Here is a 15,789-nt window from a genome sequence, read left to right as displayed (position 1 = left end):
ACATATTATATGCTCATATTGAGATGATTTTAGTTAGGGAAGTCCGGTTCTGATCATGCTCTTTTGGATTCGTACTTTGCGGTTTGTGTATTAACTATTATAAGCTCTGGAAAATTGACAAGAGACTTTTGAGTAAACACTATTTTGATGGAGGAAATTGGTTTCGTTACTTTTGATTATTGTAGTGATCATGTTATTGCTGTAACATGATTGTTATCGTGAATATCGTCGCAGATATGAAGAATAGAAGTATACTAGACTATGTGGTTATAGGAAGGAAGTCACATAAACCTACTTCATCATCTTCCCCATTGTCACAAAGTGTTGAACACCCTTCTCAAACTCAAGAATTTAACCAAAATGAGCAACATGAAACGGAGCCGTCTCTCACACCAATTCAAGAAGTTGACCAAAATGAGGATGAACATGAAACAAATCCCTTACCCACACCAACTCAAGTAGGCAATCAAAGTGAAGTTGGGTCTGGTTTTATGCCTTCTCAAGAAGAGCAACTTGACGTTGATCTTTTACCACATGATCCTGGGAAACGGATGCCAATTTTGTCTTATCCTGCTAATGATCGAGATGTTATAAGAAGGGGATTTATCGACAAGAAGCCTTGTAGACCAAAGCCAAAGAGAGATTTCCCTCAAACACTTCACGGTAAAAAATTACGCCGCTTTAAAGCTGAATGGTATGATAAATATGATTGGCTTGAATATAGTGAAGAGAATGATGCGGCTTTTTGTTTCTATTGCTACTTGTTCAAGGATATTACAAATACTTCCGGGTATGATCCATTTGTACAAGGAGGGTATAGAAATTGGAAAAAAGCATTAGAAACTTTTGACAAACATGTTGGCGAAAATGGTAGTTTTCACAATGAAGCTAGAGGAAAATATTACTTTTTCATAAATCAAAAGACATCAATAATGGAAAAACTTGACAAAGTAAGTAGCAATGCCAAGGCTATTTACAAGGCTCGCTTGACATATTCACTCCAATGTTTGAGGTATCTTTTGAAACAAGGTCTAGCATTCCGAGGTCACGATGAAAGTGCAACTTCAAACAATAAGGGAAATTTTCTTGAACTTTTGGAATGGCTTGCTGGAAAAAGTGAAAATATTGCTAAAATTGTTCTTAGTAATGCTCCAGGTAATCACCAAGCGACCGCTCCTACTATTCAGAAAGACCTTATCAAATGTTGTGGCAAAGAAACTACTAGACTAATTGTTGAAGATCTTGATAATGATTTATTTGCGATATTAGCCGACGAGTCTAGTGATGTATCTCATAAAGAGCAATTGGCCATTTGTTTGCGTTATCTTGATAAGGAGGGATATGTAGCCGAAAGATTCCTTGGTGTTGTGAAAGTTGATGATACATCTAGTATGACACTTATGGCCACGATAAAAAAACTACTTGCTACTCATTCATCGAGTATGTCAAATATCCGTGGTCAAGGGTATGACGGAGCAAGTAATATGAGAGGTGCGTTGAATGGTCTCAGAAACTTGATAATGAGGAATAACCCTTGTGCCTATTATGTCCATTGTTTTGCTCACCAACTTCAGCTAACCCTTGTAGCGGTTGCTAAAGAAAATTCTGAGTGTGCCAAATTTTTTTATGCATCTTGGGATTGTGCTTAATTTTATTGCATCATCTTGTAAGAGGATGACGATGCTAAAAAAAGTTCAAGCTGGAAAAGTGTTAAAAGCACTAAACTTGGGCGAAATTGAAACTGGCAGAGGGTTAAATCAAGAAATTGGGTTAAGTAGGCCGGGTGATACTCGATGGAGTTCTCATTTCAATTCAATCTTGAGTCTTATTTCTTTGTATCCTTCTACTATTGAAGTTCTTGAGGACATTGGATCGTCTTCAAAATGTGTGGATGATCGTGCGAAAGCACAAATTGCACTTGATCATCTTGAGTCATTTGAGTTCATTTTTATGCTATATCTTATGAAAGTTATATTTGGGTATACTAATGATTTGTGTCAAGCATTACAGAGAAAGGACCAAGATATTGTTAATGCGATGACCCTTGTGGATTTGACCATGGCTCAATTGCAACATATGAGAGATGATGGCTGGGACAACTTCCTTGAGACGGTATGTAACTTTTGTGTAAAAAACAAAGTTGAAGTGCCTAACATGAGCGATTTTTATGCTCCTCTTGGAAGATCTAGGCGTTGTCTTCATAAAGTTGTTAACCTTCATCGTTACCGTGTTGAAATATATACGTGCGTGATTGATAAGCAAGTTGAGGAACTAAAAAGTCGCTTTGATGAAAAGAGCAAGGAGTTGCTAAAATGTATGGCGTGTTTGAGCCCGGAAAATGTCTTTGCTTCTTTTAACAAGCTAAAGTTGGTGAACCTTACCGAATTTTATCCTAAGGATTTCACAACTGTTGATATAATGCGTCTTGGAGATCAACTTGATATTTATTATAGAGATATGAAGAATGATTCAAGTTTTCATAATTTGAAGAATCTTGGTGAGCTTTCGGTTAAGCTTGTTGAAACAAGAAAACATATTGTATATAATTGGGTTTATTTGTTAATTAAGCTTGCCTTGATACTTCCGGTTGCAACTGCAAGTGTGGAAAGGGTCTTCTCCTCCATGAAGTTTGTGAAGAACAAGATGAGAAATAGAATAGGAGATAAGCTATTGAATCATTGTTTGGTCACATTTATTGAGCGAGATTATTTTGTACGAGTGAGTGATGATGATATCATTAAGCGCTACCAAAACATGAAATCTCGTCGCATGGTTTTAGATTAATACTTAGATTTTAAGTTTTTATTAAAGTTATTTTAATATGTGATGTAGACGATGGATTTTGTTTAATCGTATTTCATATTCTCTTCGCGTATATATTTTTTAGTATACATTTTTTTCTATTGTGCCCACCATGTCGATAATTCCTGCGTCCGCCCCTGCTTCAATGCATCGTCGCATACAAAACTTGATTTGGAGCACATCTTCAAAATATTGTAATTCATATCATGTTGTAGAAAGTAGCAAAGTGGAATCATACACATATGTTGATATGATTCTATGTTAGTTATAGATAATTAGATATGTATAATGTTCTCCAAGTGTTATTTACCATAATTCAGTAATTTTTCTTAATTCTCAAGTATACTCTACAATTTGGAGTTTTTTCTTAAGTATATTATTTATGTACTTTACTTTTTTATTCGTGAAGTATTTTAATAAGTTAAAGCGTTAAGATTTAATGAATGAGAGGGTGTACAATCCAAAGGATAAAAAAATCCTTACAATCATATATATAGCTCTTAAAGTTATGTGTTACATGTTGATATTTGAATGGTTTTTTTTTTCTTTCAGAATATGCCTTTACTTATGTTTTGGCAGGGATTTCACTTATCTAGGATATCCTGCCAGGGATTTATAAGTAGGGTGATCTAACTCAAACAACTCGCCTGACTAGTATTATTTAAATGAAATAATAACTAATAAATAAAGACACAAAGATTTTATACGTGGAAAAATCCTGAGAATAAGGGAAAAAACCATGGACACCAAGCCAGGAGTGATTGTTACTATGATTTTAGATAGCCTGACAGAGTATGGATATATCAGGCGTGACAGGCGAAATTATAATGCTTATGAATACAAAAGTGTAGGTGAGAATGAGAGTGTATCCAATAATCCTTCTGATTTTGTCTTCTCTTCTATTTATACTTGATTTCTCCGTTTTTCTCTATGCCGTTTAGGGTTTTCTGGTAAATAGGGAATGTGCCCTATTTACCCGGAGGTGGTTGCCATCTCTTCAATCGTTGCCTTTGACTATCTTTCATATATTTTCTTCTTGAATTAGTCTTCCTTGTTTGTAGGGGACATATGTTAATTGCCTGATCTTTGCCTGTTGTGCCTGAGTTATTTTCCTCCCAGGTTGCTTTGGTTGATTATCGTCTGTCTTGTATCAACTCCTGCTTGGTACCTATCCGTATTGAATAAATGCCTGGTTTCAGATGTCTTTTGCTTGTAACTTGTCTTTGCTTGTTGCCTGGCCTATGTCAGGTCAGGCAGGATAATTTTGGGTCCAACAATTGCCCCTTATCTGCTTATTCCATTATTGGGTCTGGCCAGGAATAAGGAGATAAAAATTTGGGCCAGGCAAGTGATTTGTGCATGGACTTTTTATCGGATTTAGAATTAGTGTTTGATTCAACTTCTTGTAACGGTTACTTGCCATAAATATAGTAGGTTCACAAAACCCTAGGAGAGTTATGATTGATCTTAACCACTTTCTTTCCTAGCCGTTATAGTTTTGCGGCTATAAATATCCTGCTTTTGCCGTGTATGTCTTCACATTCCAATCTCTAATTTTCTTCTTTCTCTTTCTAAAAATTCTCTCTTTGAAAAATTCATTTTCCAGAAAAAATAAGATATGGCTGGTGGCAGGAGAAGGACAACAGCTTCCAAAGCTCCTGCTGAGGCTGAAGAAGTTCCTGTTGAAGTTAAAATGGTTTCTGCCGAGGTTGAGAAGGTCCCTGATATCATCCCTGAGGATGATGTGGTGGAGGTTGTTGCTGCCCTAGAGATTCTGTCCATGTCTTATAAGGGGGTTGAATATTCTCCTATTAGGGCTTTGGCGGCTTCTTTTCATGAAGCCAATCAACTAAAACACGCTTTTGAGCATTATATAAAGGGCAGGGGCCTCATTCCTCATGGGGTTGAGGTTTGGATTCCTGAGAGCGGTCCGGTCAGGGCTAATTGGAGTAGCCCAGGCTGGTTCTGTATCTTTGAGTGGGCGTTCAGGGGTGGCTGTCAGCTTCCCCTTTCTCTTTTCATGACTGAGGTGATTAGGGCTATCAGGGTTCCCCCGTTTCAACTCATGCCAATGGTTTGGAAAATTGTCCATTCTGTTGAGCATTTGTGTTCTAAGCATAAGTTGGTTATTACCTTGGATGACTTCAAGAATGTCTATCACCTGAAGAGTCATTCTACTGGAAGGTTTAATTTTCGTGTCAGGTCGAAGATGGCTCACCTGATTACCAACTTTGATTCAGGGGATGATAATGGATGGGCTCAAACCTATATGTTTATCAAGGCTGATTCAATTGCCCCTGACCTGGACTATCTCAATTACCCAACTGTTGAAGGAGGTAACTTTCTTTCCTGCATTATTTTTGGTTTGGTAATAATATGGTTTGGAGAGTTTGCTTACTTTGCCCATGCCTTTTTGTAGTAAATGATTGGGTGAATGATCCTGATGCTGAGGGGTCAGCTGACCGGATAGCAGCGTTCAAGGGATTGCCTGAAGAGGAGAGGGCGTGGCCTGCCTGTCTGGGGCAAGCTTCCATGCCTCGTTTTAAGAAGGCCAAGTTGAGTACATATAAGCCAGTGAAGAGCACTAAGGTTCCAGGGGCGTCTTCGTCAGGGAGTAAGTTCTTTTGCTTTCTTTTGTTATTCTGTTTCTTGTATTGGACACATGCTTATATTGCTGATTTAGAAACTCGTCGTGCAGCTACCAGGGCTTCTGCTAGGATTTCTAGCTTTGGTCTGTCTCTGGTGAAGGCAGGGGTCTCTCAAATTAGAGGGGAGAAGTCAAAGAACAGTGAGGCTACGGGAAGTGATAGTGTTGTTCAAATTCAGGAACCTGTGCAGGGGGTTCAGTTGGCATCGCCTGAGAAGGTTGTGGATGAGAGTGACCGTCCTGAGAAGAAGAAGAGAGTGGATGAGTCTTCAGGAGGGGTTCATGAGGTCAGGGGGGTCAGGGTTCGTATGGATGAGGTCCAGTTTGCCAAGGAACAAATTCAGGCTCAGGCTTTTGTGGTTGATGATCCCTATTTCAAGTACCAGGCAGAGGATGCTTCTGCCCGTGCTTTGGCTGCTATGTACCGTTCCAGGGACTATGCTGCCAACCTGATTACCATGCTTCAGGAGGTATATATTCTTTGTTTTTGGCTTGTTTATTATGGATATTTGTGTGTGTTTTCTTTTTTGTGGCTTAGATAGGCATTTTTTTCTTTGTTAGAATGTCAATGATATGCTGAGGAGTGCCTGTCAACTGGAATCAGTCCACAGCCTAAAAAATACCCTGGACTGGGAGGTACAAATCTTGAAAAAAGATGCTGAGAAGTTTAAGGCTGAGTTGGAGGTGTCTAAGGCTGAGAATCATTCTTTAAAGGAGGATAATGAGGCAGGGAAGGCTCGGTTGCTGGTGGAGTCTTCTAAGCTGAAATCTGCTCAGGATGCTCTGAAAGCTCTTCAAGCCAAATTTGATATTGCTCAGGAAGAATTGAAGGCTGAAAAGCAGGCTATGTAAGAGCAGTTGAAGGTGAATGAAGAATTGGCTGTAGAGAGGGATGAGGTTCAGGCCAGGTACAAAGATGTTGCACTGTATTTCTTTGGTAAGGGTCGTGTGGATGCCATGAAGGAGCCTGTTGAAGTCAGGCCTTTTTAGAATCCTGATCAGGAGTTGGCTGATCTCAATACCACTTATGCTGAGCTTTGTAAATTACATGCTGACGAGGAAGTGGATTCTCCACCATCCAAAGGAAAGAATAGTGATGCTGAAGGGGAGGGAGATGAAGAAGAGGAGGTTGCTGATGAGGGAATTGGCTCTGCTACTGCTTCCAAGGCGGGCTAGTTTGTTTTTTTATTTATTTTGTGGAATTTTGTGTTGTTTTGGCCTATTCAGGGGGGGGGATGTTCCCTGAGCAAACAGTTTAGAACTTGTTTTTGTTGGTTTTTGGGTAAACAGTTGTTCTTCCTGCCTGGGAAGGGTATATTCCTGGGTAGGTATTAATATATATATCCTTTCTTCTCTTGATTTTCTTGCCGTGCTGGACCAAATTTGTGCCTGTACATTCATGTAGCATTTTTCTGTTAGAGTAATGCCTGTCAGGAGGGCTTATGGCCCTCACTCCTGTGTTTATGAGGAATGATGGCTCTGTTTGCCTGTCAGGAGGGCTTTAAAATGAGGGTGGTTGCCGGTCAGGAGGGCTTATGGCCCTCAGCCTGTCAGGAGGGCTTATTTTGACAAGTACTCTGGTCTATTCCACCATTGTATTTGCCTTTTTATGTACTGAGCTCAGTTTAGTTTTTAGGGCAGGCAGGCAGGTGCCAAATTAGAGCATTTTAGAAATGCTATTCAGGTTGGGTGGAGTGGCCCTTAATCCTGAACATTTGTTTAAGCCTAAAATGTAGCATATAACAAGTGAAAAGAAGGTGTAAAACAAGTTTTCAGGATTGGAATAAAGTTTTAGATAAAGCTAAGAATAACAGGCAAGCAGTTTAGCACATAGCAGGAAGTTCTATTGACATGTATATAGGGTAGGTAGTTTTACCTGCTTCTCAAATATGAAATAGTTTTAAGTGGGAAATGTTCCAGGATCGGGGGATCATTTCTCCTTCCAAAGTTTGTAGCCTGTAAGCTCCTTGTCCTACTATTGAATCAATTAGGTACGGGCCTTCCCTTGTAGGGGCTAGTTTGCCTGCGTTCTTTTCTCTGGTGTTGGGGAAGACTTTTCTTAGAACTAGGTTTCCCTCTTTGAATACTCTGATGTTGACATTTTTGTTGTAACTTCAAAGCTCTTTTGTTGGTAGGAGGCTATCCTGACTTTGGCTGCATCCCTTAGTTCTTCTGTTAGGAGCAGGTTATCTTGCAGTAGGGGCCTGTTCTCTTCTATGGTGTTCAAGCTGCTTCTGGTGTTTGGCACATGAATTTCTGCTGGTATTACCGCTTCACAGCCATAGACCAAGGAATATGGTGTCTGGTCTGTGGCTGTTTTGGGTGTGGTCCTGTCAGCCCACAAGACTAAGGGGAGCTCTTCTGCCCATCTTCCTTTTCTCCTTTTCAGCTTTTTCTTCAGGCAGCTGATTACTACTTTGTTGCTTGATTCTACCTGGTCGTTGGCTTTTGGGTAGCCTGGTGTAGATGTAACTAGGTTGATATTCCATTGTGCACAGAAGTTTGTTGTTCTCTTTCCCACAAATTGTGTACCGTTGTCACAGACTATTTCTGAAGGTATTCCATATCTGCATATGATATTCCTTTTGATGAATGATATGACATCCTTGTCTTTGACTTGCCTGTAAGAGTCTGCCTCTATCCATTTGGAAAAGTAGTCAGTCATTGCTAGCATGAAGACTTTTTGTCCAGGTGCCCGAGGTAGCTTGCCTACTATGTCCATGCCCCATTTCATGAATGGCCAGGGAGCTGAGATGGAATGTAGTAGCTATGATGGTTGATGGATATAAGGGGAGTGGATTTGGCAGGCTTCACATTTTGAGCTATATGCTATGCAGTCAGCTCTCACGGTTGGCCAGAAATAGCCTGTCCTAAGAATTTTGCTTGCCAGGCTTCTTCCACCTTTATTATTTCCGCAGTATCCATCATGTATGTCTTCTATGACCTGGCTGGCTTCATTTGGTTCCAGGCAACGTAAGTAAGGTCCAGCCTAAGACTTTTTAAACAAGGTGTTATTTATAATGGTATAAGTGGAGGCTTTGATTTTCAGGGCCCTTGCTTCGTTTTTATTTGTAGGGAGTATTCCCTGTAAGAACCAATCATAGTAGGGTTTAGTCCAGGAGGTTGTGTCTTCCTGGATAGGACAAATTTGTTCAGGCCTTTCTATGGTTGGTTCCAACAGGTGGACGATGGGTATTTTGTCAAACACAACAGGCCTGAAGTTTGATCACAGGCTGGCTAGGGCATCCGCCTGGGTATTTAAATCCCTTGGTATTTGGTCAATGTCAAAGGTTTTGAATTTTTTGCAAAGGTTTTTGACATATTCCAAATAGAGCATCATCTTTGAATCTTTACCAGCATATACTCCTTTGACTTGGTTGGAAATTAAGAGAGAGTCAGTTTTTACCTTGAGGTTTGCTACACCGAGTTCTATACATACCTTTAGTCCAACAATCAGGGCTTCATATTCAGCTTCATTATTTGTGGCTTTGAATTCACAATTAATAGCCTCTGCAATTAGGTCTCCCTGTGGTGATTTTAGGACTAGTCCTAGGCCAGTGCCTTTCATATTTGTTGCCCCATCTACATGGAGAGTCCATTCCTGGTCTGTCTTATGGGTGTCAAGGTGATTGACCTCTTTTATGAGGTCTGGTTCTAGGGTAGGACTGAATTCAGCCACGAAGTCTGCTAATGCCTGAGATTTAATTGTCGTCCTAGGTTCAAAGGTTATATCATAGGTGCTAATTTGTTCTGACCATTTTGCCATTCTGCCTGACAACTCAGGCTTTCTCAGGACATATTTGATAGGCAGGTTGGTTCTTACAATGATTGGGTGACTCTCAAAATAAGGTCGAAGTTTAGTGTAGGACATTACTAAAGCAAGTACATATTTTTCAAGTAAGCCATACCTGGTTTCTGCGTCTAGGAGACTCTTACTTACATAGTAAATTGGATGCTGTTGGCCATCAATTTCTTTGGTCGACTCCACTTATCTGCTTTTTTACGTGACGGATAGGTAGACCGTCGGGGTTCTCCTCTGTCTGGTTTGGCAAGTAGTGAAGGTGTAGTCAGGTATGTTTTGAGCTCCTGGAAGGCTGTCTCGTGTTCAGGCAACCATTTGAATGCCTTGTTCTTCCTGAGTAGGTCATAGAATGCCTTGCACCTTACTGATGATCTGGAAATGAATCTATTCAGGGCTGCAACTCGTCCTGTCAGTTTTTGAATATCCTTGATTGACTTGAGAGATACCAGTTCTAGTATGGCTTTTATTTGTTCTGGGCTGGCTTCTATTCCTCTTTTGGTCACCATGTAACCTAGGAATTTGCCTGAAGAGACTCCAAAATGGCATTTGGATGGGTTAAGCTTCATATTAAATTCTTCCAGGATCTTAAAGGCTGTCTCCAAGTCCCTGACGTGATCTTCAGCCTTCTTTGATTTGACTACCATGTCATCAATATAGACTTCCATTGTGTCTCGTATTTGGTCTTTAAACATTGTATTGACCAGGCGTTGGTATGTTGCCCCTGCATTTTTCAGGCCAAAGGGCATTCTTTGTGCGGCGTGATATATGCCTCTTTCTGTGATAAATGCAGTATGTTCCTGATCAGATGGGTGCACCTTGATTTGGTTGAATCCACTTGAGGCATCTATGAATGTCAGGAGTTCATGCCCTGCTGTAGCATCCACCATTGCGTCTATGTGTGGGAGTGGAAATTGGTCTTTTGGGCAGGCTTTATTGAGGTCCGTGTAATCTACACAAACCCTCAATTTGCCATTTTTCTTTTGTACCACCACTACGTTGGCTAGCCAGTCAGGGTACATGACTTCTCTTATCATTCCCATGTCCAATAGTTTGTCCACTTCTTCATTAATGATAGCATTTCTTTCAGCGGCAAACTTTCTTCTTTTCTGCTGGACAGGCTTATAAGACTCATCTATATTTAGTTTATGCGTAATAATATTGGCATCTATACCGGTCATGTCAAAATGTGACCAGGCAAAACATGAAGATTTACTTTTAAGAAAACTTACTAATTCTGGTCTGATGTTATCAGGGACATCAGATCCTACCAGTACATGCCTGTCAGGATACTCAGGGTATAAGATTACTTGATCTGTTTCCATTTTGGTTTCTGCCACATGAGTTGTCCTGACAGGGTACTGTAATTGCTAGGCGAGAGACTTACCTGCCTTGGAAGGCTTTAGTGACTCAGTATAGCATTCCTGGGCGATTTTTGTTCAACTTTTATGGTTGCTACTCCCCATTCTGTTGGTATCTTGATGCCCCGGTGATAGGTGGAGGGTATGGCCCTTACGTTGTGGATCCATGGTCTTCCTAATATGGCATTGTAGGATGACAGGCAGTACAGGACTCCGAATATTTCATATGAAGATACTCCTTCCACATATGTGGGCAGGTGTATTTCTCCCAATGTGTTCCTTGTTTCTCCACTGAATCCTACCAGGACATTAGACTTCTTTATGATTTGGCTTTCATCAATCTTCATTGCTTTAAGGACATCAAGCATGATCAGGTTTACTGAACTGCCTCCATCTACCAGGATTCTCATGACACGTGCAGTTCCTATTTGCATGGTGATGACCAGGCTGTCATGGTGGATGTCTAGAATGCCCTGCATATCAGTGTCCTCAAAAGTAATTTGAGGTAAATTGCTAGGTTTAAAAGGAGATTTCATTTTTGACTCCCTGGCAATTTTCTTTGCAGCTGAACTGGTCAGGCCACAAATCTCTGATCCTCCATTGATGAACTTGACTTCATAGATAGGTGGTGCAGGGGGTAAGTCACATTGTTGCCTTTCTGTGTTTCTTCTTGTTCCATCATCTTCCCTGTTCTTTGTTGGCATCAAGTCTTTCAGGTATCCTTTCTTTAGCTGGTAACCCACTTGTCTGCGTAATCCCAGGCATTCTTTTGTTGTGTGCCCTATATCCATGTGAAATTCACACCATTTGGTGGTATCCTTCCTTGGGTTGGGGTTGTCTGACTTCTTTGGCCACTTGACAATGTCTCCCATATGGTCAAGTCTTTTGATCAGTCCTGCAATGTAAACAGAGAAGTTATATTCTTGGATAGGAGGATGAGTATAGGAGTTACCTCGTTGTTCATATATATAGTTGACTTCTGATCTGTCAGGTCTTGTGTAAGGAGATGGTTTGGAACTGCTTCCTCTATGGTTAGAACTCTTTCTGTTGACTTTGTCATATCCCGAGTTGCTGTCAGCATTGTCTGCCTTGTAGTCTTTGTCTTCTTCCAGCCTGATATAGCCTATGGCTAATGCTTGGACATCTTCAAAGGTATGACAGGGTTTCATGGTCATTGCGTCATAGAAGTCACTGTCCAGGGGTAAACCTTGCCTGAAAGCTTCCACAGCTGTTCCGACATCACATCTGGGGATTGAAACTTTTTCTTTGTTGAATCTTGTCATGTAGGATCTGATTAATTCTCCAGGCTTTTGTTTAATCCTGTATAGGTCACTGGATCTCTTTTCTAGTTCCCTGCTGCTGGCAAACTGATGATTGAAAGAATTGACCAGGTCAGCAAAGGATTTGATGCTTCCATTTGGCATGTTTATGTACCATTGCAGGGCAGGTCCGTTCAGGGTTGTTCCAAATCCCTTACACATGCAAACTTGACGTAGTTCACTGGGAATTGATGCTGCCAGCATCCTTTGCTTGTAGTAGGCAACATGGTTTTGTGGATCTGTGGTCCCATCATAGATTCTCGTTGAGGGAACCACAAATTTCTTTGGCAGGTCTATTTTTGCTATTTCATCCACAAAGGGTGAATCAGCATAGCTCTCTGGATTTTCTTCATCAATTGGGGTAGGAACTCCTGGGATCTTCTCAAATCTGTCATGGAGTTTTTGGATTTCCTGGAGCATAGCCATCATAATGGTTGTATTGGTTTGATCTGGTGAGTTTTCTTCATTTTGGAGTTCTTCTGAGTCTGTTTCTTCTCCTGTCTTGGACTTTGGTGGAGTAGGAGTGCCAATATTAGAGAAATTAATATTCCTGATGATTGAGGAGAATGGTGTGCCATGCTGAACTTTCAGCTTTGATCCTGAAGCTTTCTCTCCCAGCTTTAGTTTTAGGCCGGATTCTGACTCTTTCAATTTTGCAACTTCTGCTTCAGCCTGAGCCATTTTTTGTTTCAATTGTTCCATTTCCAACAACTGTTGTTTGGCGGCATCCAGTTGTTGCTCAATGCTATCTCCTGCCATCTTTCAAGTTTTTGTGGTGTTAGGTTATGGATTTTGATTGTTTTTGAGCTAGATGCCCCACGGTGGGCGCCAATTGTTTTGGCAGGGATTTCACTGATCTAGGATATCCTGCCAGGGATTTATAAGTAAGGTGATCTAACTCAAACAACTCGCCTGACTAGTATTATTTAAATGAAATAACAACTAATAAATAAAGACACAAAGATTTTATACGTGGAAAAACCCTGGGAATAAGGGAAAAAACCACGGGCACCAAGCCAGGAGTGATTGTTACTATGATTTTAGATAGCCTGACAGAGTATGGATATATCAGGCGTGACAGGCGAAATTATAATGCTTATGAATACAAAAATGTAGGTGAGAATGAGAGTGTATCCAATAATCCTTCTGATTTTGTCTTTTCTTCTATTTATACTTGATTTCTCCGTTTTTCTCTATGCCGTTTAGGGTTTCCTGGTAAATAGGGAATGTGCCCTATTTACCCGGAGATGGTTTCCATCTCTTCAACCGTTGCCTCTGACTATCTTTCATATCTTTTCTTCTTGAATTAGTCTTCCTTGTTTGTAGAGGACATATGTTAATTGCCTGATCTTTGCCTGTTGTGCCTGAGTTATTTTCCTCCCAGGTTGCTTTGGTTGATTATCGCCTGTCTTGTATCAACTCCTGCTTGGTGCCTATCCGTATTGAATAAATGCCTGGTTTCAGATGTCTTTTGCTTGGAACTTGTCTTTGGCTGTTGCCTGGCCTATGTCAGGTCAGGCAGGATAATTTTGGGCCCAAAAACTTACTTTCAAATCTAAGAAATATACATAATTAAAAAAAACGAAAACCTTACTAATTTTAGGTTAACTTAGCGAGATGGTTATGTATATTATGTGGTAGTTACATATCGTGTCAATATAACTACTCCGTAAAAACTAATAAACACAAAGCGTTAATTAATTGTAAGCTATTTTAAATGAAAGCGTTTTTTATACACAAGAATGAGTTTCAAAACTGAATACAATATTCTTTTCAGACCGAGTTCGATAAAAATTATACGCAAGAAAAATATAAATTATTACGTTATATAATTAGCATATACAAACTGATTGTGCGAAAAAACACCAAACATGTAAGGAACAATTAAAACCTTCGAATAAGTGGAGTTTGGACCCTATATATGTGATACATTAGCATCATTCGTTATACAAAAAAAAATTGAAAAAAATGCATCAAATTATATTCACAACCTTTTGAACAAATATTAATTGATTTGGAAAATAATGTAGCGTGAAATTATCTAATTTAAGAACTTAATATTTATTGTTGTATCATTCGAATATATTATATTTTAATTAATATGTCTAACTATCACATGTTACTTACAATAAAAATTGTATGTATTTTATTTGAAAACTTTGAAGTCAATCCTAAAAATGTAAGATTTGAAAACAATTAAACTATTTTTATTTATAACAAAAAATATTAAATGTCATATATCAACTGAACGGAGTATTATTCTTCTTCAATTATAATAATAAAATATTCAAACAGACCGCACAAAGCGCGGGATACTACCTAGTGTTAAGTATACCCGGTATACTTGAATGGTCAAGTAAAAATCATGCCATCCAAAACCTAGGAAAGAACAAATCATGATTTCAATTGCGTGATAGTGACAAGACAGCTCGAAGACCCACGAAATGGCTCGCGCCTCTTCGAGTAGCTCATGCGGCCACGTCGCTTGAAACGCACACAACCATCCATTTTTCTATAAATACCCCTCAAATGCCACCATTTGAAGGTACGCGAGTGTCCGCCCCTTCATCTCTCCCTTAAAATTCTCGACTCGACTTCTAAAGTCACAAACCGACATGTATTTTCGACCAACCAATCGAAAATACAAGTCATACACATTGTTTGGTACCGTCATCCTGCATTAAATTACTTGACCGACCATCTCGACCAACTACACCATCACTAAACTTAACAAAACACTCATTACATTGCTAAAACGGTTTTCAACCGAGTTTTCCGACCTAAAAAGTTGTTACACTTTCGTCGATTTCTCGTCTCAAACCTAGCATGTAAGTATGAGGGTGTAATAATTCTCTTCTTTCATGTCTCTTTATCTGTTTTATGATCGTAACATGCTAAAACTTGCATAACATGGTCCAAAATATGGATCAAATGAGCCAAAACCGAGTTTTGACCGAAAACAGAAGGCCCTAATCACCACTAGGTGCCTCGCGCCTCAATGAGGTGTTTAGGTCAGAACTCAAACGTGTTTACGTTTGAGTTCATTTTTAAACCGGTTTTTACCATTTCAAATCATTTTTATGATAAATCTTTTTAACCATAAAACATTTTCACTCTTGGTTCCTTATACCATGACGGTTTAATCCGCGTTTCAGTGATAATATTTGGTTAAATACATTTTAAAAGGTACTTTAAGACCTTTTATTTCATTTCGTTACATTTCAAAACCAACATATTAGTCATAAATGCAAAGTCATCCTTGGTTCCATATACCATGTCGGTTTAAACCCGAGTACGATGATAAACATTGACTAATTACAAACAAATGAACTTAATACAATTAGTTCATAATCATTTTTCAAAACTATTCATGTCAAGCTTGCAAAACCGAACCCGACATCGAATATTGTCAATGCAATGATGATTATTCAAGTCCCGTTCTTCATATTGGCATAAACGCGGTCTAAACGACCTTTTCAGACAAAGGCGGGTTCAAACACCCTCTTTACAAACCGTTTTACAAAACGTTTTCAACAGGCAGAAGACATCCCCTTGGATCGTCTGTTGCCCCGCGCCCAAACAGGCCAACTGTTTTCCATTTTTCAAACCAGGACAGGTCTGCTTGCATCGCCTGACGGCTCGCACCTCAATAGGCTGCCTGATGCAGACCCTGCTTACTTTCCAGCACTTGTCTAGGACGATCTCGACTTTGGTTAACCCGAATACAGGACGGATCAGATGGCCAGCCTACCCCTTTTACTTTGTATTTGGAAAAATGCCTTTCTAAGACAAATGGATCACGTTATGCACCATAAACCTAACTCGGTAAATGGATGTTTAATTTCCATCTTGTTTGCAAAT

The 15,789-nt window shown here is 39.7% G+C and overlaps 1 protein-coding gene across 1 annotated transcript; it reads left to right on the top strand.

Annotated features, from left to right (window-relative positions):
* Positions 1-1,674: 1,674 nt before the first annotated feature.
* On the top strand, positions 1,675-2,784 carry LOC141619769 (uncharacterized). Its single transcript, XM_074436787.1, has one exon. The coding sequence runs from the start codon at positions 1,675-1,677 to the stop codon at positions 2,782-2,784; it is 1,110 nt and encodes a 369-aa protein (XP_074292888.1).
* Positions 2,785-15,789: the final 13,005 nt, after the last annotated feature.

The sequence above is a fragment of the Silene latifolia genome, chromosome X (genome assembly GCF_048544455.1).
Source record: "Silene latifolia isolate original U9 population chromosome X, ASM4854445v1, whole genome shotgun sequence".
NCBI classification, from domain to species: Eukaryota; Viridiplantae; Streptophyta; class Magnoliopsida; order Caryophyllales; family Caryophyllaceae; genus Silene; species Silene latifolia.
Note: the sequence above shows the minus strand (reverse complement) of the source record. Positions and strands in the feature narration are given on the sequence as shown.

Bases quoted from the DNA above. Each gene is read 5' to 3' on its own strand.
- LOC141619769 (XM_074436787.1), top strand. From the start codon at position 1,675: ATGACGATGCTAAAAAAAGTTCAAGCTGGAAAAGTGTTAAAAGCACTA.